Source organism: Calonectris borealis, chromosome 1 (genome assembly GCF_964195595.1).
Source record: "Calonectris borealis chromosome 1, bCalBor7.hap1.2, whole genome shotgun sequence".
NCBI classification, from domain to species: domain Eukaryota; kingdom Metazoa; phylum Chordata; class Aves; order Procellariiformes; family Procellariidae; genus Calonectris; species Calonectris borealis.
Window position 1 is genome coordinate 48609299 of NC_134312.1, and position 24321 is coordinate 48633619.

General features: G+C 35.5%; 1 protein-coding gene across 6 annotated transcripts in view; it reads left to right on the forward strand.

The window, feature by feature from the left end:
* TMTC3 (transmembrane O-mannosyltransferase targeting cadherins 3) overlaps positions 1 to 24108 on the forward strand; it is a 28657-nt gene extending 4549 nt beyond the window's left edge. For 3 of the 6 annotated variants that reach the window (XM_075150748.1, XM_075150765.1, XM_075150757.1), the window contains 11 exons: positions 3618 to 3717; positions 4403 to 4518; positions 6230 to 6402; positions 7268 to 7520; positions 13212 to 13360; positions 15736 to 15856; positions 16454 to 16565; positions 17877 to 17980; positions 19162 to 19331; positions 20140 to 20366; positions 21911 to 24108. In XM_075150748.1, the coding sequence (XP_075006849.1) occupies positions 3618 to 3717; positions 4403 to 4518; positions 6230 to 6402; positions 7268 to 7520; positions 13212 to 13360; positions 15736 to 15856; positions 16454 to 16565; positions 17877 to 17980; positions 19162 to 19331; positions 20140 to 20366; positions 21911 to 22725 (2340 nt within the window). In that variant the 3' untranslated portion in view covers positions 22726 to 24108. Of the gene's footprint in view, positions 1 to 3617; positions 3718 to 4402; positions 4519 to 5071; positions 5707 to 6229; positions 6403 to 7267; positions 7521 to 13211; positions 13361 to 15735; positions 15857 to 16453; positions 16566 to 17876; positions 17981 to 19161; positions 19332 to 20139; positions 20367 to 21910 lie in introns of those variants that run through there. The other 3 variants (XM_075150775.1, XM_075150785.1, XM_075150793.1) reach the window with 2 other exon arrangements.
* Positions 24109 to 24321: the final 213 nt, after the last annotated feature.

The window sequence follows — 24321 nt, forward strand, 5'->3', positions numbered from 1 at the left end:
GTTTAAAAATGCAAAAGTTAAACATCTAAAAATTTTTGCTTGCTTTTGTGCTTGAAAGCACAAACCCCCATAAAATCTTGGGTAATAAATAATTTGTTAATTTCATTTGGTTTTCTTTGAAAAAAAAAAGGTTTAAATTTCAAAGTTTGGCTTTTCCTCTTTGTAGTAAATGTGATAGCATCTTTACAGGAGCATTACCAAGTTGCTGGTGACTTACATTAGTGGTTCATGGCTTAGATCATCCTATGTAATTTTATCACTTCCATTCCAAATATGATGATTCTTTATCATGCTTGAGCTGTCAGATTCTGTATGAGATAACAGTAACACAGTTGCTTTTAGTACTATGCAACAGAGTTAACAAAAAGTATCATACAAATCCTACAAAACATTGTGTAATGAAAGCTTATTGTGTAAGGCAATGTGTTACAAAGTTATGAAGTACAGTTATGAAACAATTTGGTCATAAGTGTGTAGTTCCTGATATTAGCCACATGGGGGCACTTTAAGATTATGTGATTGGTAGAACTTGGTGCTGTACTTAAAACACTTGGAGACTCTGAGATTTAAGTGCAATTGTAATTGAATTCCCCTGCTGTTGTAATTAGGTACTCAGTGAAGAATCAGTTAAAGGTTTTCTTCCTCCTCCCACCACCTTTTCCAATTTAAGTTTTTTGCTTTTGAGAAACAGTGCATTTTATCCTTTCAAGTGTTTGTGTTGAGAATTCTGCCTAACGTGCAACCAAGAAAGGATTCTTAGAGTTCGCAGTTGAGACTTGTGCACATGTATAAAAGGCAAAACAACTGGAAGTTTCCGTACATGGGAAAGAGGAGGTAATAATGAGCTGTATTTTAGAACTGGGGACTTGGGTGCCGACTGACTTAATTCAGACTTCAGTGAAAACTCCAAAACAGGTCTCATTCCCAGTTTTTAAATCATTTGATGGTACCTTGTGTATCTTTTATAATTGAAATTTATATGATTTGAATTCCTTCAAATTAGTCTCCTACTTACTACTGCCCTGCACAAGAGTTTGAAACGGCAGATGCAATACATAAACATTTCAAACCTTCACCTGTCTTATGATAAATGGATTTTTCCTGAAAAAGTTAGCAGAGCAGGATAAATAGAAAATAATTTTCTGCTTGACTTCAGAGAAAAGCTGGGCTCTTGCGGTGGTAATATATCATTTTCCGAGGAAGAATTTTTGAGGAAATGGATTGAATAACAGCATCAGTTTCATTTGTCCTTGTCTTTAGAGTTCTAGTTCAGTCTTTCTAGCTACTTTGCTACTGTTCTGGCCAGAGGCATATTGACTACCTTTACAGCTATGCGATGTCAACTAACCTTGTGAATGCTGGAATTTTTTCTCATAAGTGACCGTTGTATCCAGAAATAGAATCTCTCTTTTGTTAGCAGGGGACTGGCACACCAGCACATTTGCTTTACTAATGATCTCTTTCAACTGATCTACAGATGAAGTTCTCTTTAATTTCTGTCTTAATGCTGGACAATTTTGAGATCCAGACCAGGAATCCTTGAAATGTCTTAAGACATTTTGGAAACAAACACCTGTATAGTATCCAAAACATTAACGCAAGCTCTGATGTCTGATCAGTTGTGAAACATGCCTTGTCTGTGCATGATTCAGTGAGTTTGGTAAATGTACGCTACTCCCAACAGAGCCACCAGAGCATGATTTCAAATTCAGATTTGAATACATTTCTTTAAACTGTGACCTTGGATATTGAGTTACTTTCTCTTTTTATGCTGTGCTGGATCAATCATGCTTGACCAAGAATGTACCTAGCAATAAAAACTTCTAGCTGGGTCCGGATGGCTGAAAGTCAGTTTTCAGCCGGGTCCTGCACTTGGGCCACAACAACCTCAGGCAACGCTACAGGCTTGGGGAAGAGTGGCTGGAAAGCTGCCCGGAGGAAAAGGACCTGGGGGTGCTGGTTGACAGCCGGCCGAATATGAGCCGGCAGTGTGCCCAGGTGGCCAAGAAGGCCAACGGCATCTTGGCCTGTATCAGAAATAGTGTGGCCAGCAGGAGCAGGGAGGTGATCGTGCCCCTGTACTCGGCACCGGTGAGGCCGGACCTCGAATATTGTGTTTGGTTTTGGGCCCCTCACGACAAGAAGGACATTGAGGTGCTGGAGCGTGTCCAGAGGAGGGCAACGAAGCTGGTAAAGGGTGTGGAGCACAAGTCTTATGAGGAGCGGCTGGGGGAACTGGGACTGTTTAGTCTGGAGAAGAGGAGGCTGAGGGGAGACCTCATCGTGCTCTACAACTACCTGAAAGGAGGTTGTAGCGAGGTGGGGGTTGGTCTCTTCTCCCAAGTAACTAGCGATAGGACGAGAGGAAATGGCCTCAAGTTGTGCCAAGGGAGGTTTAGGCTGGACATTAGGAGAAATTTCTTTACTGACAGAGTCGTCAGGCCTTGGAACAGGCTGCCCAGGGAAGTGGTTGAGTCACCATCCCTGGAAGTATTTAAAAGACGTGTAGATGAGGCACTTAGGGACATGGTGTAGTGGGTATGATAGTGTTGGGTTGACGGTTGGACTCGATGATCTTAGAGGTCTTTTCCAACCTTAATGATTCTATGATTCTATAATTAAATGGTGAGCTATGAGGTTTCTTAGCTAAATATGACCGTCTACCTTGGGATAGCATGCCATTTTTCAGCCAGTTTACCTCCACAAATTTGGATGTAATCAGAGGCATGCTGTGGTCAGCACAGTGGCTACTGCAGTAACCATTAACATAATGACCTGTCTTTCATCTCTGGTTGTTGATTGCACCTTAGCGTTTTTTGAAAACCGCTCCTGAAATGGAAGTTAATGTCTGTTTCATTGGGGATTCTGAAACAACCTTCTGCCCTATGGATTTTAGCACTTCTCCAAATTTTCATAAAATCCATTCCTCTCTGTCTTGTTACCAAAGGGGGCACTACCTGCAATTTTAATATTGCCAACCAAATTATAATTCAGAAAATTGCCAGACCTGTAGTAAAGTCTGAGTCACTCTTTAACTCCTTTGCACAGAGCTTGCCATCAATTTATTTGTAACTCTTGACTGCTCACCTAAGAGCTGCCATAGCACCATTCAAGGGAATGCTTCTTTCAGATTCAGATGTGTTCAGTCAGTCAGAAACGGTATGAACAAAAATAACAATCATAGTTTCTATATGCCACTGTCTGCAGGACGTATATGTACAACAGTCCTTGTCAGGCTTTGCTTAAAGCTTCTATTGATGAAAGCTAGTTTCTTCCAAGTATTATGAAGAAAGCAGTTGTTATCGTGCCCAAATTCTACCTCAAATGCTATTTGTGGCTGTATTACTAAAGATAAAAGAAACTACAGCATTTCTCAGTTGTCTCGTTAATGGTGATACTTAGGGGCACATTAGCCACAGGTGGCCATCAGCCATCTGTATCATCCTGTTCTTGAATTCAGTACTGATTGAACTGAAAGCAGCCTTAGTCTTAGCCTTTTTTGCTTCATTTACAGATCTTGTTTGTGCATATTCTGATAGTATATCAGTCATCCACTATTTTAGTAGTAGAATAGTCACTAGAAGAATAATCTTGGGTTTTCTTCTTTTTCTTTTCAGGTAACTGGAGTTGTGGGCAGAGCAGAACTTTTATCATCTATCTTTTTTCTAGCTGCTTTTTTGTCATATACAAAATCTAAAGGGCCAGATAATACCATAGGTAAATGATCTACAAATGTATACATAACTTAATTTCTGTATCACTGATAGTAGAGCTGTTAAAATGGTAATATGGGTGTATTGGTTATTCAGCGTGTACAAAGAACCCTTCAGCCCCAAGTAATAGTACTTTCCATTATAAATTGCCTTTTTTTTTTTCAAGACTTAAGCTCTTTTTCAGTTATTTTGTAACACCTAGAGTAGGGGACTCCTGCACTGACTTCTATTAATGCAAGTAAGTGGAAGGATGTTGAGATGCCTCAGGCGGTCATAAGTAAGTTGCGACGTTTCAGTGGAGGTGTAGGAGGCTTGCCTCTTTTCCAAAGTCAAATTGACCTTGTGAAAATTCATAACTCCCTATAAAACATTCAACTTGAAAAAGTGTTCTCATTAGGAATTAGGAAAGATTGGGTTTTTTTATTTTCCTGTCATAGATTAGTCTTCTGCCTTTCATTTAGTTCTTTCAATTTAAGGGAGGCAGTTTTAAAACTGATACATGTATATTATTTTCTGTAGAGTAAAACTAATCTTTTTTTTAATAACAAATGGCATACTGAATAAGTTTATAGAACATAGCATGTTCAAACATGAAGAGCCAAAGTCTTCACTTTTTAGGTTAATTTACTTTATTAAATGTTTGGTTTTGTTGTAAGATGGAACATTTTCAATGTCTTCTTTCTTTGCAGCATGGACTCCAATTGCAGTGACTGTGTTTCTAGTAGCTGTTGCAACACTGTGTAAAGAACAAGGAATAACGGTGGTGGGGATATGCTGTGTGTATGAAGTATTTATTGCTCAAGGGGTAAGATGTTGAAAAATAAATTGGATTTCTTCTCAGGAATTCTGTAATGAGATTAAGTGCTTTGTAGTGTCATATTTCAGGCACTGATTTTTATCAGTTCAGGCTAACTCTATAGTTGTTATATTTTTCAGGGTTTTTTTGACTCAACTAATGTTTAACATACATGGTTCATGGTGAGGGAATCCAGTGACTTCTAAGTTGTCCTTTACATGCCATACAGAGATGTTACCAAATATACTCAAAAAAGAATTGACATGTCTTAACGGAAACCTGAGGTTTTAGTTGACTGAGGTTTGCAAAAACTAGCATGTAACGATCTTGATCAAAGTCTGAGGTGCATAAAGATGGGGGATTATTTGTTTTTAATTCCTGTAATAAAAATAGAAAACATACTATATGCAAATGCATTTCATCACATTTTAATGAATAACCAGACGTTTTGGAGTAGTCTTATTTGAATCAGTAATATTCTTATGAAATTTGTTGTTCTAATACCTTTAAATTTAATTTCTAATCTGATAGGTTTTATCTTAAGCATTGGTAAGTCTTTAAGTTAATAGTAACTTTTCTTTTGTTTAGAGAAACAAGATGTTCCTGCAATGAAATAATTCTTGGCTTTTTAATAGTTAAACCGTATGCAATTTAAAAATATATGATTGCATATTCTAAGAAAATTTTCTGGTTTACTATTCCTTAATTACTTGAAGGAATATTTTGCAAAAACTAGACCAGTAAAAGCTGAAAGATTGTCTGTCTTGGGGATACATATTCAAGCCCGAAATACCAAAATCACATTTTTTTGTGCTTACAAAAATATATGTGTTTGTAACTATTGCCTTTGCAAGTCTGGTGAATAAGCATATAATTTTCAAACTGGATTTCTAAGGAAATCACCAGTATGTGACCATACTTTTCAATTCACTCTTCCTTTCTTTTAGTAATTTTTGATCTGATCCTCAATTTCATGGAAGTTTAACAAGTTTGTGTGAGTCAACTGAGTAGAAAAGATAAAATACAAACTGAGGCTTCTTCTGAGGGCACAGGTGTAGCATGAACTAAGAGCTTGACCAGTTCTCAAAAACCTACCAATATCTGTAGTTCAGCCAACCAGTATATGTGAAGCAATAAATCATCCCCAACACAAGACATGAAGACATAGAGAAAGAGGTACACAGGGAAGAAATTAGGGTATGTAATGGGGACCTGTGCAAGATCATGATGTTCATGAGGCAGGGAGAGATGGGTTACTGCAGTAGAGGCATAAAATAGAAATCCAGGGCTAATCAGGAAGTGAATAGTATTTCTACTGTTCCTAAGGGATTTTGTTTATAGGACAAGTTTTCAGAGGGGCTGATAATTCTAAAAATAGTGATTTCTCTTCTTCAAGGTTTATTTCATGGTCATACTTGATCTATTGAAGTCTCTGAAGATGGTACAAATTTTTTAATCAGTCAGTGCAAAATACAGAACTACAGGCATACAAGTTCAGCTATGATAGTGTTAGCAAGAATACTTGAATAGAATTATTTTTATTAGAATGGTGGACTTCTTTTTGGGGGTTGTCATGAAAGCTCTAAGAAGCTGAGTTACGTAACTATTGGGAGCAGGCATTTAGAGAAAACCAATTAAAAAAAAGAGATTAGGTAGCTCGTATTTATCTAGGGGATTAATGAGTACACGATCTGATTATAAACACTTTTTTCCTTTGCAGTACACCTTGCCAGTGTTGTTGGACACAGCTGTACAGATTCTTCGAGGGAAGGGCAGTATTCCTTTCTCTATGCTCCAAACACTGTTGAAGCTCATAGTCCTAATGTTCAGTACACTGCTGCTTGTAGTTGTTAGAGTCCAAGTTATCCAGTCTCAACTTCCAGTGTTTACAAGGTAATAGTAAAGTGTCTGTTATTTACAGACACTGATAAATAAGATGTGGCTTAATGAGATCTGAATGAAATGGCCAAAAATACATCAACTTAAGTGTCTATTAACTTATTTTAATATTGATAAGCAATGACTGTACAATATTACATTTTTTGTGACATTGATAAATGCTATATTTCAGTACCTATTGACAAGAATGTCCAAAATATTGAGGTATCTGAGCAGGCATTAATTTTTAAAAATTTAGGTAGTTAGTTTGTCTTAGGAATTCAGAAATTAAATGTTTCATTACTAAAATATTTTTTATTGGCTACGTGTTTGATCCTTGGCTGAATACTCCAAACCTCTTAATAAGCTTTTCCTCTTCTACATACAAAATATTTTTTTGGCTTTCGGTGTGTACTATGCAGAAAGCATGGTTGACTTCAGATACAGTGCTTGAAGATAAGTGTAGATGAATAATGTTAGAACTGAAAAACTGTAATTTATCTTAAAAGTGTGTGAGCAATGTAGAAATATAAGAATCTAATATTTTCCCTGAAAAATGAGGCAAACTATTAAAAACATGAACAAGGACCGCTGAACCCAACTTTAGATGTTAATCATTCTGTTTCTCCAAGCTCATGTTGATTATATCCCAAATCAGTTTCTTAAACTTGGAGGAGGCTCCGTCCCGCGCTAAGATGAATCACAGTGCATGGTTCCCAAGTTACACACCTGACAATGCAGGAAGATTAGGGTATTGTACATGTCTGTAATTGGTACTTCTAACTATAACTCTAAAGTTTGCTGGTTTCTGAGCACAAAGTGGATCAAGACCATATCTTTTTTCATTAAGAGCTTCTTTTTCTCCTTTCTTTTGCTTTAGGTTTGATAACCCAGCTGCTGTTAGTCCATCCCCAGCAAGACAGCTGACTTTCAACTACCTCCTCCCTGTAAATGCTTGGCTGCTTCTTAACCCCTCAGAATTATGCTGTGACTGGACAATGGGAACTATTCCTCTCGTGGAGTCTTTGTTAGATGTTAGAAATGTTGCCACCCTTACCTTCTTTTGCTTTCTGGGATCTTTGATTGTCTTCAGTCTCCGATATCCTGGGGATTCCTCCAAGACGGTATTGATGGTATGAATGATGCATTGGTTTTGTACTTTTTTTAAGAGTGTAAAGTGGCTCAGGTGGTTTGGTCACATGTCTAATCTGCTGTGACCTGGAGATATTACATGCATCTCCTTTTGAGGTAGAATGAACACATAAGAAAAAAATTGTTGTAGCCACAATACTGTTAAATTGCAATTAAGTATGTGACTCTGTCAGGGATGAGATGGAGAAGAATAGACAAGAGATGAGAATAAATACGCCCCTCCTTATGTATTTGCAAACTGTATTGCGGCCTTTCTCAGGTATTCAGAACACAACTAGGAAATGGGGGTTTTCAGTAGAACTTAAATATGTTTTAGGGATCGGAATGCATTTCCATCCTGCAAACCATCTACCTTATTTAAAAGTCAGTAGTCACACTGCGTATTTAGCAAGTGACTTGATTTTCTTTCTCATAGATATAAAAGAAAAGGACATATTTTGGCATTTAGGAATATAAGTTTTCCTCTTTTGTTGTTCTTTTAACAAAGGCACTCTTCTGTAGTCTTTTCCATATTCTAAGGAAAAACTAATTTTGTGAATCTGTAAGATCAGTTCCTGTTTTTCAGTATTATATGACCTTAAAACTGAAATGGATTAACAGGAAAGAATATTTTGGAGGAAATGGAAAGGAGCAAATGAGCTACTGTTTTTTCATCCAAACCCAGTCATCTTTTTGATTGCTTCCATTGCAGATTTTGACAAGATTAATGATTACCTGATACCATGGTTTTTATTAAATCAGTGGTGCAATTATGTGTACAACAAACCTACATGCATAGATCTTAGTCTGCTTAGAAATTAGAAATAATGTACTTTTTTAATATGTAACTCAGGCAACAAAAGTTTCAGATGGGTGGGAATATTTATGCGCAATGTAAGACTAAGGATTTGTTTGCTAATCAGCTGACAAACTTTGATTCACTTCAAAGAAACCTAACATAGTTCTGACTCATATGGTTTTTCTTGTCTTGTCACTGGAGCGAGGTGATTTGTTTCACTAGAAAATCTGTGAAAATGATCTGTAGTATTGCTGATGAAGCCTCTTGTCTGGAATTTGGAAATTCTGTATGAAGAAAAGAAACTTACATAGCTTATTGATACAATAAATGTGCAAGGTGACATACCCAGAAAAAAATGTTATAGTTTTACAGTACTTAAAAAATGTTAAGGAGTAGTTTAATCTTCCTTCTTACAGAAGCTGAAACAATTTTTGTCCTGTGCACTGAAGAAGTGTGTGTGGGGAGTGATTCACTTTTTTTACAGGACAGCTCTTGAACTTTAAGGCTCTTTATTTCCCTACATTTCTGTTTACTCCCTACCCAGTAAAGCTCAGAAGAGGAAAGGATTAATGGAGTTGTCAGTATACATTGTTGTAAGTCAGTTAGTTTTTGTTTGAGGATGGTTTTTTTATATTTGTTTTTATTATTCCAAGTGTTTTGTATAGGAGGGGTCTTCTGAGATCATTCTTTCCAGTGTGCGAGCCTCAATGTCACTTAACACAGTATAATCCTTGTTTAATGAAAATTGTTTTCCTTTAATATATACCTATGTTGTGTACATAACCTTCAGTATGATGCTGATTTTTTTCAGACATAATATCTAAGTGCCTGGAAGCGAATTTTTTAGGAAATAAGAATGCAATATTTTATATTAAAAATTAATTGTTATGTACTATAACATGCAACAACACTGTAGGCCAAAGCCTATTTCTGCCTTCCAGTAAGCCATTAATGTCCTGATGTAGACTGGATAGTCTGCCAAGGGAGAGAGGGGGAGAGAACAATTTATTTCTGATGGCTTCTCAATCTGACTTGCTAGAGAAATCATAGTACCGTCTTTGAAGTGAAGAAAGTGAATCTTTATGTAGTGATACCAATTTACATAGATTATAGCAATGTTCCAGGTAACTATGTTGAATGACTAGTTTTAAAAAAACTTTTTTCCACACTTGGTTCTCAGTTCTGCCAATAAAAGTCTGAATTTGTGCTGGTCAAAATAAACTACTACCCTGGCAGGTATGAATGCTGTGTGCTATCCATAGGGATGCCACATGGTATTAGTATAATGGTGGCTTCATCACAGTTGGTACCATGATTGACTGCACTGTTTGATGTTTCACACTCTCATGAGTGTCACTCTAAAGGAGTAGTAAAGGGCTTTGTAAAGAGCTTCTGCCATTACAAATCTCTAGCATGTTTTGATTCTTCCACTAGCTCAATGAGATCCTGAGGTGTCATGCTGAAGCCTGATATGAGGGAAAAGTCTCAAGTTACTTTTGTTTATGAGGTCAGAAAAGGTACAACTTTAGACATGCTGCAGAATTAAAGATGTTTATTTGGACCTTGCAAAAAAAATGCAAAAGAGAGGGATCCAAAATGCAAAAGAGAAGGGAGGCCACCAGTACGTCTGAACACATCTTTCTGTATTTGCTGATGTGGATACGGATTTGGTGCTATACTGCTTGAGAGACAAGACAGAAGAAGGGATTCCTTCTCCCACTTCCTCAAGTGCCAGTGGACGTTCCTCAGTTCTCCCCAAGTATGGTCTCACAGGATGAACTCATTACTGGGAGATGCAAAGGTTGAAGGACTCATTTTTAGTCAGTTTTCATCTGTTTGATGACAGTCATCTCCAGGAAAAATAACTCTGGTAAGTGGGTACACTGAGTTTCATTTTGTCGTATTTTAATTTTTGCCATAGGTTCTAAAATTGTCTTTTCAAAATAACAGAACTAGGAGAGGACAAAACAGATAAATTACTTTTTTTTTTTTTACCAACTGACAATATTAAACTAACAAAATAATGGGACTGTATATTATAAATTGGAACACATGCTTTGGCAGGTTGATGTCATTATGCTGCTTGAAGTAATCAATTATTCTTACATTAGTAAAGGACATGCGCTGAAAACAATGTATAAGCAGTTAAATTCTCTTATATTTTCTGTTTACTTTATCCCTGTGAACAGTCAGATAACTTGACTGTCAGACTAAGTGACCTTTATAAATAGGTTACACTATACATATTGAAAATACTGAGTACTAAGAATAGTACTGATCTAGAATTACTTTGGTGGCTTTTCAGTAGGTTTCAGAATCAAGCTGTGATCATGGCCCTTGTTTGTTCACGGAATTTCTTGGGTATAGACATCGCTTTGTTGGCTGGCAAAATTTAATAAAAGCTTTTTAGTATCTTTTAATATTTGCTCAGTGTCCCAAACAAGGGTGCTTTACCTCCCTTCTGATAAGACAGCACTCCATGCTACTCAGCCGCAAACTTTGGTGGCTTGTTACTATGCAAATGTCAGGAACAGACAGGTATCCTTAGGCTTCTTGGAGTAAGTTTTTAACACTTTTAAGTGTCGTGCCAAGACATCAGTACTTCTAAATTCAACAATATATACTCCCTATGCTTACACCTGTGCTTTCTATACTCCCTATGCTTACACCTCACTCAGGCTTTGAGATGTTTCCTTGTGAACTTTTGCCTGGATACTTAGCAGTTCAGATACTCTTCATAGCTTACGGTCGTATTTTAGAGTTTTGTCATATGCTTTTTTCTTCCTGCGTACTTCAGTGGTTTCTGTCTTTTTTGTTTTTTTTTCTTTTTTCAGTTGCCTTGACCAGGATATTTTTCTGCATCTGCTGAAAGACTGTGATAGAAAGAAAGAATAAATGAACAGAAGAGAATGCATTTTTATCTGCACTAGGGCTTTGAGTCTATTGCCCAGGAAATTGTATTTGGAGGACAGTGTACTAAGGAGAGACAAAAGGATCTAAAGAGAAGTTCGGCAAAACATTGTGCAACGTTTGTCACCAGAGGAATTGCACAGAGCAGAACATGCAAAAACCTTTTTATTAGATGCCTAGATCATAAGCACTCAGTGGAGACCAAGCAGTTGCTATATCAGCTGCAGAATCCTTTCCACTGAATCAAACCCACCGGGAAGAATGGGCTTTCATGATACATGTTGACCTCATGGGGCTGTGGGACCAATGTTCTTACTATATTAAAACAACAAAACAAAACAAAAAAACCTGCAGTTTTTGAGCAATAATGTAAAACAATAAGTTTTTTAAATCTTAAGAGGTGACTTCTTCAAATCCGATTATTAGAAGATTTTATAAAATAAGTTAATTCATTTAAGCCTATGTACAAGCCTTACATTTTAAAGTTAAATGCAGTTTATTCATACTGCAGTAAAAACATTTGCAGTAAAAACAGCACGTTGTTTCCTAAAGCACACTTCAGATGTGCTTTTGTACTCACAAATGCATCTGGCTGCTCAAAACAGAATGAAATACAGAATGATACCCTCACTTCCCATAATCCACCCCCAGAAGTTTGAAGGGATTTGCTGTAACTAAATTAAAAACTAATACAGAGGACAGGCTTGGGGATATCCTGCATTTCAAAGTGAATTACAAAAATCTGTAATAGAGTTCTGTGTTGAGGCTTTTACAGATTACAGATAAGGAGCATGTACTATAAAACTGTAAAGGAGAAAGGGAGAGAAATGTGAAATGGCATTAAATTAAATTTTGTCCCCAAGTAATCAACATATTCTCTATATTGTGCTTGTGATTTTTTCAAGGCTCAATTATGTACTTATTTGCATGTAGCTTAATGAATTGCTGTGGATGAGACAAGCTGTGTTAATGATCCGTGTGCATATTCTTGGCCCCTTGAAAAATGAGCTAAAACCTTACTTGAAGTTTTAAATCCGTGTTGCATTTTTATATGGGAAGTCCTAGGTTGACTTCCAAACTGGATGTGGTAACTATTTTAGCATGGAAAAGGCAGTTAAAGTTATGTTTAAATCTGGACAGAAGGTGACAGCCAGTTGTATTGAAAATTTCTAGAAAATTCCTCATACTTTCTTTATTCAAAGAAACGTTCCATTTCTGTAGGGATTTTGTTTTTTGTAACTTGGAGGCCAGATATTGTGAAATAATTATTTGAGTTTTTTCTGGTACCAGAGATTGTAAAGCTGCTATTTAACAATCACCCAGGACTTAAAGCAAATGGTCATGTCCACTTCCTTGGCAGCAGATGGATTTCTCTGTCTTTTAATAAATACACCTTTTGTTAAGATGTCTGTCACCAACCTAAGAGCTGCAATTATGCAGTTCTTAAGTTCATTGTCATTTTAGATTTTTCAGGGTGCCCTGAAAACTGATGTTTATTCAGTGGTTGATTCTGATTTTTATGTTATTTCTTCACATTTTTTACAGAAACTAAAAATGGACTTTATTGTATTGTAAAACTGCTTTATGCATCATATAAGCTGGTGTAAATTTTTAATTGTTATAAAAGATAATGTCTCAGACTGTCATGTTTTTGTATGTGGAACTCTTATTAAAACATTGTTTCGAATTTGATCCTTTGATCCTAGTGTTTTGTCATACCGCTGCTCTTTTCTGTAGTATAGAAAAGCAAATACACTTGTAGGCCCTTAAGTAAGGAATAGTATCATTTGCAGGTTAAAACTTACCATGTTCAGAGGGGTCTCAATGTAAAACAAATCTTAATGTTTAAAAGAAGAAAACAAAAGCCCAAAGATCTATTATGTATGTCTGTTTTTCTGGGATTTTTTTATAACTGCTTCGTAATTTGAGTACAGTTTGTTACTGCCTAATCTTGATTACTAATTCATTTGCATTTCTTTTCTAGGCACTCTGCTTAATAGTGCTACCATTCATTCCTGCATCAAACCTCTTTTTTCCTGTTGGATTTGTAGTAGCAGAACGAGTGTTGTATGTTCCTAGCATGGGATTCTGCATTTTAGTAGCACATGGATGGAAGAAATTATCAAATAAAAGGTAAGGTAGTGTTACCTATGACTGGTTTAACTCATCTCTCTTAATTTCATAAAAGTTAACCATATTTATAACTGCAAGCTTTCCCAGTAGAGCTTTTACCAGTATGAATTTATTACAGAGCTCTTACTCTGTTTCAAGTTCTTAATGAACACCGAGTAATGATCAAGAAACCATTTGGCAGTCATGTGAACAAATGACAACAAGGAAATTCTTAGGAGAGCAGTGGATTATTCTGAGGGTATTATAATATTTATTTAAAATATATATACATATATATACACACACATGCATGTATACACATATATATATTTTATAAACTTTTTATTTTATATATATAAGCATACATATATATATATAAAAAAAAAGCCTCAGACTGCACCAAACATTTTTAGAATGTGGTGTAACTTACATTACACGTTGCTACAAAATGGACTTTACCTATGAGCCTAGTAGTATGACCCATCTCTTCTCTGTAAAGAAACATAAACATTTTCTGTTTAAATCCTAGAGATTTTTAAGGATTAGGCAAAAAAAATTCTTGGCCAGATTTGATTTGTACTTTATTTAAAGGTGATTATTGACTGAAGTTTATATAATACAGGTATATCAGTCTGCAGCATATTAAAAAATCTTTTACTGATTAAATTTTCAGATATGCCATGCTAGGAATGGGCTTCAGAGCCAATCAGTATTTGTTAAACTAAAGAATTTTTTGGATAACAGTTTATCCTTAGGAAATTCTGCTCTAAAAGCATGTTTTGCGTGTACCGTTGTTTTTTCTGCAATCTTCTGCATTGATCTGCACATACCTCCCTCTGACCTGGATGCTTTACCCTTGATACCCCAATGGCGTCTTAATGCTAGTTCGGACAAATGGAAAGGCAGCAATTCCCAGTCTATGTTGTCCGCTGTCATTAGCGGTGAGGCCTCGCAGTGTAACTTATGCTAACTGGTGCTGCCAAAGCTGACAGCACTGGATAATGAGAAATTAGTGATACCTTGTGGGAGTGAGGAGAAAGTATTATCACAAATCCCACTACGAGGCAGTAAAAATAGAAGTGATGTGAAAGAAAGCAAGGAACCGGGAGAGGATGGATGGGGGGGAAAATTAGACAGCAGCATCGTTTACCACAGAAATATTGGGAATCACCACTCTAAAGAGTCTTACGAGAGAGAGAAGGCTTTTTCCTTTAGAAATATGTGGAAAGAAAAAACTTTCTTATAAAGCTGGTGGGGGTATAGTTTACTGCATATGCCTGTTCTCACCGGTCGCTTTGCTAATGTTTTAGAATTTCTCTCTTAATTCTGCTGTTCTACTTCTTATTTTTTAATATTTTTTAAAACCAAGGGCAGTCTTCTAAGTCTGCGCAGCATTTTGTATATCTTAAAAATGGAGGGGATAAAAAACCTTTCAGTTTTTAGGAAACCCCTGTGAAGTACATGGCAGTGGGAACAGCTGTTGCATAAGTCAAGTATAATAAATAGCTGACAATGGTGAACAGCCATATGTCTGCTCAAGAATGAGATTTTTAAAAACAAAATTATATTCATAATTGTAGGAAGGCTACTGGGTGTTTAAGATGTTTTTTCATAATTAAATTAGAATTCAGAGACCAAATGGCCAGCATATTAAAGCGTATGTTTTATATCTGTTGTGGTTAAAGCCAGTCATGTTTAAACTCCAGAAGAATAAACTGCATGAAATCTAGAAGATTGTTCCTGACAAGCTCATCGCAGAGAATGACTTCTGCCCCAGTTTGCAGCTTTAAAAATAAAATTGCTACAAAGACCTTTCTTCTATTTAGATATTACAATAGCACTAGGATTTTATTTGCTTATGGAAGTTTGGGTAGTCTCCACTGCAGACCTCTCTATTAAGATGTGTTCTACAGTGTGGGAAAGACTGGTGTGTACAGTAAAGAATTTGTGTGGAATTGTCTGATATGAAACAAAAGGATGGGATGATATTTTAGTTGCTTTTTTCATTTTTTAACATTTTGTACGGTATTTTGAAGAACCTCACTGTTTGACATCATGGTCATGTTCATTGCCATAAATTACAGATAAGCTCTAACAGAAGTATAATTTTCCTGTATTTTTTGTTTACATTATACTATGTGGATTGCATTTGTTCTTATTAAGCGAATTGCATAGTGATAACAAAAAATCAGGTAAATAACAAAATTAACTTGAAATTGGACATTATTTCCTTTAAAATTTTGGAGTGCACCATTTGGTGATGAGGCAAATAAATTGAATATACCATTCACAAATATGTTCCTCTGCTTATTTGCCTCCTGGTATATGAGATACTTACTCTGGTATAAATTAGAATTGTTTATCTGCTTATAACAAATCTTTGTTTTATTTAATAGCGTGCTAAGAAAAATTTCTTGGGTTTGTTTGGCTGCAGTACTGTTCACTCATGCCTTAAAAACACTGCACAGAAACTGGGATTGGGAGTCAGAGTACACATTGTTTATGTCAGCTTTGAAGGTACTGTATTATATTTGAAAGGGATATTGGGAAGTTTGTGTTGCTGTTCTTAAAAAGCTGCAGTAGAGCATGATAAAAATGGAGAGAAATGGTGCTTGTTTTGCCACTTTTATTTCTACATTGACAGTATTAACATCTAATTAGTTGCTTTTGGGAATGCTTTAAAAGCAGTGTGATGCACACGTGGGGATTCATATGCAAGAAATAGATGATAATTTTTTCTTGTATTAAAGTGATTGAATGTATTCTCTTATCTGGATGAAAGCATGATATGTTTCAGTACAAAAATCTACAACAAGTTTGATGCGTAGAGTAATTTCTTCAATGTGCATATGGCATGATAGAATAGCTCGTACAACGTCCCATAACAATTATAATGAATTTTAAAACATTGGGTATTTCTAGGGGCAAATAACTAAAATAAATGAATGTTGAGCAACAAGTTCAATGTAATCATTCTGTGTGCAGTGTTTTGTTATTCTTTACATATAACAGCTTGTGCATTTTTACATCTTTAAGACGTAGTTAAAAGAAAATCCGTTGTTATGTATTTTCAGCTTAATACCTTATGCATTGGTATCTTTTTTCTGGTTTTAGGTAAATAAGAACAATGCAAAACTATGGAACAATGTGGGGCATGCATTAGAAAATGAAAAGAATTTTGAAAGAGCTCTGCAGTTCTTCATACAAGCCACGCAAGTGCAACCAGGTAAAAACTTTGACTGGTTGCCATTGAATGGCGTCTCTGCATTCCTAGTATTTCAGTATGCTTAGCTTACTTAACAGAATCTTCTCAATGATCTGTTTTTCTCCAACTGAACATCAGACAATGTCATACACTAAGTTAATTAACCCATAGTTTTTGGAAATAAACTCAAAAGAAGTCCTCCAGAAAAGTTTCCATCTATAAAAAGATGCAAAGACTTTCCATTTAAAACTATTTTTTGCATGACATTCTGTCATAGTTTAACCCCAATCGGCAACTAATCACCACACAGCCGCTAGCTCTCTCCCCCTCGGTGGGATGGGGGAGAGAATCAGAAGGGTAAAAGTGAGAAAACTCGTGAGTTGAGATAAAGACAGTTTAATAGGTAAAGCAAAAGCCGCGTGCACAAGCAAAGCAAAACAAGGAATTCATTCACTACTTCCCATCGGCAGGCAGGTGTTCAGCCACCTCCAGGAAAGCAGGGCTCCATCACGCGTAATGGTTACTTGGGAAAACAAACGCCATCACTCCGAATGCCCCCCTTCTTCTTCCCCCAGCCTTATATGCTGAGCATGATATCACATGGTATGGAATACCCTGTTGGCCAGTTTGGGTCAGCTGTCCTGGCTGTGCTCCCTGCCAGCTTCTTGTGCACCTGGCAGAGCATGGGAAGCTGAGAAGTCCTTGAGTTAGTGTAAGCACTACTTAGTGACAACTAAAACATTAGTGTGTTATCAACATTACTCTCATACTAAATCCAAAACACAGCACTATACCAACTACTAGGAAGAAAATTAACTCTATCCCAGCCGAAACCAGGACACATTCTTTCTGAATTAACTTAAACTGTAATTTCTTATGAAAAAATATTTAATTTTCCTATTTAAAACTAGGGAGGTGTATAAAAAAATTAAAAGATCTAGATAGTATCAAAGTGCACATTTACCCTATTTTACATACTGTTGCAAAAGAAATTCTAGGTAGTACTGGACAACTTTTCCTTTTTCCTTTTAGAAGCCTAATAAATAACCTTAAATTTATGTGCCTCTACCATAGCAAGAGACTAAAGATAGATACGTGGAAGTATCACCTCAAATTTTTTACCATTTCCCAAGTAACTTTATAATCCATCTTTGGTTTATGCTTAAATTATTAGCCTCATAACCAAGAAGAAAAATAATATAGCATTGCTTTTTTTTGCTGTTGGTTTTTATGCAGTACTTGTACTTAACGCTACTCTTATGGCATAGGTATTTATTTTCATGATACTCAGTGTATGGAAGTATTTGAAATTTCATTCTTTTCTTTATTAAGATGACATTGGTGCCCACATGAACGTAGGAAGAACTTACAAAAACTTAAACAAAACTAAAGAGGCGGAAGAATCATATATGATTGCTAAATCATTGATGCCACAGGTAATTAGTAGCTTTATTTTTATCTGCCACCACAGGAGGGAACTCTTTCAGTCCTACATTCAGGAAAAATATGAAAAACGTATCATGAAGCTCTGTGTTGCTTTATACTTCAGGGTTTTTTTTAAACCTAGCTATTAAAAGAGTCGGTTATATACAATCATCGCTATTAAAAAAAAATGCTAACTTGGAACTTCTTTGTTAAAACTATTTTAAGTTACTTTTTATACTGCTGTGGGTTTTTTTTGCTGAAATTGAGGATATAAAAGAAAGCAGCAGTTAAAAATGCACACCTACAGTTTCTAGTCACAGTGGGTTTATTTTCACTTATAGCTAATACATTGATGGTGACTGAGTTTCTAAACCCTCAACAGAAGGCTTAAATGCAGCTTTGGAAGTGGGAGAAGGCAGCCACAGCAGCAACAAAAAAATCTTTGCCTGAACATACTTTTAAAAACATGTGCTTTGTTACTTTCAACATTTGTTAAGTTATATTTATACATAGAAAATACTACTTATTCTAGCTCTTTAGGAGAAAAAGAGAGCAGTATTTTGAAGAATGTATGAAGGTAACAAAAGCTGTGGGTAAAATGAGATTTAAAACAAAAATCATCAGTCCCTTCAGTAGAAGCATGGAATTAAAAAGTTTGTATTGTGAAACAGTATGAAGATTCTAGAAGGATAAAGTATAAACAGTACTACAGTTGCAATGTCATAACATTTTCATCTTTCACAACTATTTTTCATCTGCTATATTAGTGGCTGGTAAAATCTTCTTTACACTTATCTTAGGCTGGAGGGTTAAAAAAAGGAATGAAATTGTCTGATGGAATGTCAGTTTAGGTTTTAGAAAATACTCTTTGTGTGAATGGGGGAAGTTTTGCAAGGTCTGGTTGGTTTCTAATGGCTATCTACATGACCCCAATTAGGTAGTAGCAGAGCTTAATTAACTGATGTCTTAAATATATAAAAGTCATCTATGTCTTCATAGAATTAAAGAAGAAAAAATATTCTGTTTATATTTTGGTATGATTTTCAGGGATAGAAGAATTGCTATTTGTAATCATTAAAAGCATGCACACAAACGTCCAGTGATACCCTAAAACAAATGTGGCAGAGATCTATACTGATTGTCTTTCATATTTTTACTCATCTGTGTTTTGTACATACACTCTTTTTGACAGATTATTCCAGGTAAAAAGTACGCAGCAAGAGTTGCTCCTAACCATCTGAATGTTTATATTAATCTTGCAAACTTAATTCGAGCAAATGAATCTCGCCTTGAAGAAGCGGATCAATTATATCGACAAGCAATTAGTATGAGGCCAGATTTCAAGCAGGCTTACATCAGCAGGTATCTTTTTTCCAATTTTAGATATACATATTCTTGAATAAACATTTATGTATTTGCAGTGCTATGAACAGTATTTAGTTCATACAGTTGCATAAGCTGCTGGAATTGATTCATTTCCAAATGAGAAGATGAAGATTTGGGGCAATAATCAATTACTCATTACAAGCACTGTTCTTTTAAATTCCTCCTTCAAATGGTGTGTTTCCATATAGGCTGTGTATTCAAATATGGTATAGCAAGATGCTTCCATCAGATTTCTTCATGAATCTCAAACTCAAATTTCTAATCTTCTAGTTTAGTTTTGAACTAAAAAACTTTTGATTAGTCTGAATCATGGAGCTTTCTTTATCCTTCTTTGTTAAAGGTGGTCCAGAACATGCAAGACTTAACTGAAAAGCACATAAATGTCAGCTACATAGATAAGAGTAATGTGACTGGGTATTGAGGCTTCTGTTCACGGTTTTATTAGTTGTGATTCCCGTTGGGGTTTAGGGAGGTGCAAAGATGCCTGAACTATAGCTGTTGCAGTGTAATTACAGAGCCAATATCAGGAACCCTTGATCACTTTTTTTTTGTTTTTGTCCTGCGTATGCATTTGTCATATACAGACTTTTGAGAGCTGAAAGCGTTGGGAATGGTATGTAAAGAAGGCCCTGTATCGTTTTGTGTTTAAAACAAACAAACAAAAAGAAAAAATGCTGTTATCTCACATCTACTGTCTGTAGGAAGGCAAACTTTGAAAAAACCTGTCAATTATTTTCATATTAGTATGAATAAAAGTTGAAGGTTAAATCTGATTCTTCAACAGGGGAGAATTACTTTTAAAAATGAACAAACCTCTGAAAGCTAAGGAATCTTATCTTAGAGCTTTAGAACTAGACAGAACCAATGCAGACCTGTGGTACAACTTGGCAATTGTTTACATTGAACTGAAAGATCCAGCAGAAGCCCTGAAGAATTTCAACCGAGCACTAGAACTCAACCCAACACATAAACTGGCATTATTCAACTCAGCGCTGCTAATGCAGGAATCTGGTATGTTAGTTGTCCCTTATTTAAATATTGTATATTTGCATTTATAGGCTCCATATTATTTAATTTTTTTTAACAAACTGTTTTATTTTTGGAAAGCAGAAGTTCGTAACATTATCAAAGAAGAAACTGGTTATTGTAATAGTCAGCTTTGTAATTTATTGGTAGTGTATGGAATTTGTGCAAAGTATAGATGTACCTTAGCTGATCAACATCTTTAATACAAATGCTATTTTACAATGTAACATCTTATACATATAAAGAAGCATTACAAAACATCTTCAAAATTGTTCCTATATAATCTTAAAAAAATCGTATTTAGTAAAATATGTGTAATATCTATGTTTTGCATTTATATTGATTGATTTCATTCTTCATTGACTAAAAAATATAGCTGACTTCTGTGGGCTTTAAATCTAGCCCTAGGAAATGTGAATGTTTTTATAGGTTCCTCTGTAATACTGCTAATTAGTATGAATTAAGTTGGATTTTCATGAGTTTATTTTTTTCATATGTATAGCTTCTAGTTATATGAGTAAGCGTAAGTCTTTTGTGAATTCAGGCTGTTGCAAAGAGTATTTGGCAAGTGACTAGTAAGGTTTGTTCCCCTTTTGTTGGGATGGTAAGCTACCCCTAAGAAAGAGGTAATACAGAGTTGATTGGAACTGATGCAAATGGATTACACTCCATCTCTTCTCACGTTGTAAGTTAGGTAGTACAAGGAGTGCCTTGTTTCTTGTCTGTAGAAGCACAAGGGGCTTCAAACAAGCAGAAGCATTAGCTATCTAGTATTCAATTATTCATACTGGAAGGTGCAGCACTGTTTCAGGTGAAAGAAGGCGGTTAAAATCAACTCCCTGCTCCCCCATCTTTCAGTAAGTCTGTGCCTGGAATTCCTTACTAAAATATGTTCACTGGAGTATTCAGAAAAATAGCACAGACCACAAGCTAGTCTAGCTAATCATGGTATTGTCAGATAAGGTTATTTTACTATATCTTTTTCAAACTTTGATGCAAATTAAAATATGGGAGTTACAGATTTTATTGCTTTGGTGTGAGAAGATATTTTAGCCTGGCTACATCTGAAGTCACCCTATGTGATCTCTGTCTTTAAACTCTTTTCAGTCTAACAAAATGAGATCTTCCACTCCCAAGCTGGCCTCTGTAAGAGCTGGTTTGTCAGAACTGACATCTTCTCTGCATTCTGGTTGCTCCACCATACATGAAAATAACTTCTCTTAAACTTGTAGAGACACCTTTTGTATCTGTTATACCAAACCTAAATATAATTCAACAGATAATAGAATAATGATGCTGACTTTGGCTACAAGTCAACTGTAAGTAGTTTCATTCTATCAAGAAGGTAGATGTCATTTACTTTTGCTGTTACACAGCAACAATAAAAAGTAGCATTTTAAACCCTTTCCCTTTAAACAGTTGTGTTAAAGATGTTACATTTTAATTTGTATAAGAATTAGTATTTTACAGGCCTGGTGTAAAAATCCTTCAGAATAAATCTGGAATTAAATGCGTTTTCTGTCATTCAGGTGATGCTCGGCTTAGACCTGAAGCTAAACAAAGACTGCTACATTATGTGAAAGAAGAACCACAGGATGCAAATGGGTACTTCAATTTGGGTATGCTGGCAATGGATGACAAAAAAGATACGGAAGCAGAGGCATGGATGAAGAAAGCCATAAGGTTACAACCAAACTTCCGAAGTGCTTTGTTCAATTTGGCACTGCTTTATTCTCAGACGGGAAAAGAATTGATGGCTTTGCCCGTCCTGGAAGACCTGCTGAGATACTACCCTGATCATACCAAAGGTCTGATTTTGAAAGGAGATATCCTTATGAACCAAAAGAAGGATATCGTTGGAGCAAAAATGTGTTTTGAAAAAATTTTGGAACTGGATCCCAAAAATGTACAAGGAAAACATAATCTTTGTGTGGTTTACTTCGAAGAACGAGACTTAAGAAAAGCAGAAAAATGTTTGGTTGAAACGCTAGCACTGGCACCTCATGAAGAGTATATTCAGCGTCATCTAAGCATAGTTAGAAGTAAAATTGCATCACTCAGTGCTACGGAACAGTCATCACTTCCAGCAGACGGGACTGCAGCTGCAGAAGAAAAAAAGAATTCATTTCAAAATTTGAAAGAAGTAAAAAATGAGCAGAAAACCGCCCAAACAACAGTTGATAACAATAAAGGGCACACAAAAAATAAGAAACGAACAGAGAAAACCAATATGGACAAAGAGACTCCCAAAAAATCTACAAAAGAAATCAAAGACATTGAGAAAAAGAGAGTTGCTGCTTTGAAAAGACTAGAAGAGATTGAACGTATATTAAATGGTGAATAGTCTTTATCATGTCACAATAGAATAAGGGGAGAATACTATTTTTAATTATTGTTTGACATGTGATCCAACTGGAAAGTGGTCTCAGTGCTTTGAAAATAAAAATAATGTTGACTGTGTATCACTTAGCAAGCAGCAAAAGGCATTACAGTGCTTTATGTGAGAAAACTGCAACTTTTAAATATGATGTGGGGGATGGGTGGGAATCGAAGGATGAAGGGTTGAGAATAATCTTAAATGCAAAATCCTAATAGTGAGAAAATAGCACTCATAAAAATCATTGGTAGTCAGGGATATTCAGTAACGCTACTTTCAAAGAATCAGTGAAAGAACTGAATGGAGAATTAATGGGGTAAGCCAGACACTGCTGCTTTCCCCGATATAAATCTGTTTGTATTACCATTATCTACATTTCAGTTTACACATCATCAGTTTAAATCTGTCTAGACTTCTGCTGTACATGAAAAAGAATTTTTCTTTGCATTATTTGTTTCCAGAACTTAACAAAAAGTCATCAAAATGCCACTGGTTGTAGTATAGGAGGATGCAACAACACACTAAAATTTTCAGTTGTGTTCTAAATATGGAATGATATAATAACCTTTTAATTGTTCTTTACTTAAAATGCTAATGGTTTGTACTGTTTTACCTGATAGAAATCTTACGGTGCTCTTAAGATCTTTAGACTATGCTTTTACTTTTAAAGGAAATGTGTGTTTTTTCTTCAACTGTAAATCATCTGGTTGTTTTTAAAAATTATATAAAAAAGGGTGGATTTCTCACTTTTTCCCCAGTTCATTGAATGCTGATAAATGCACTTTTGGTACAGTAACCAGTATGCTATGCAGTAGTCCTTGTTGGCTTTGAATCAGTGGCTGTGGATTGACTCCTTGGTGTATTAAATTCTTCCTTGTTTATAGCAAACTGGCTTTACTATTTCTGTCATTGGAACAGTATTTCTATTCTTATGACTTTTTACAACACTATATAAGCAATGATTGCTGAAGGCAGTGTGATAATAATTAAGCCATTGGATTTAGCAATGTTTAACACAAGGAAATGTAGATAGTATCCTTCCAAATACTAAGTTCTGTTGTTTTGATACTTTGTCATGGGTATGTGGTTTTTATTAAATATTTATTTTGACTACTAAACTATTCCCATTTACACTTTTCCACTAATGCATCATTTTAATTTCTTACATTAAATGAAAATCTTTGCAATTTCAGTGTTGCTTTTATCCTTGTGCAATGCATATATTTTTGTTTAAATACACTACCAATTACCTAAACCCCATGTTTTCCTTAATTATGAGAAAGAAAAGAAATGTAAGAGCTGGGTTCAGTAATAGTTTAATTAATGATTAAATCTAACTCTTGCTTTTCATGTTTTGTCTTATTTCATGATGTAGAAGTATTCCTTAGCAACTCTACTGTTTAAACTTAATCCTTTCCATAACTGCTCAACTTTCTGCCAGGGGCAGTAATTCGTAATCCAGCTATAAGATGTAATACTTATTTCTGTGGGAGGGATCTTAAATGGTTGAAGTCCTTGCATGGACCTTTTCTTTATTATGTATCATTTGTAATGTTACCACAA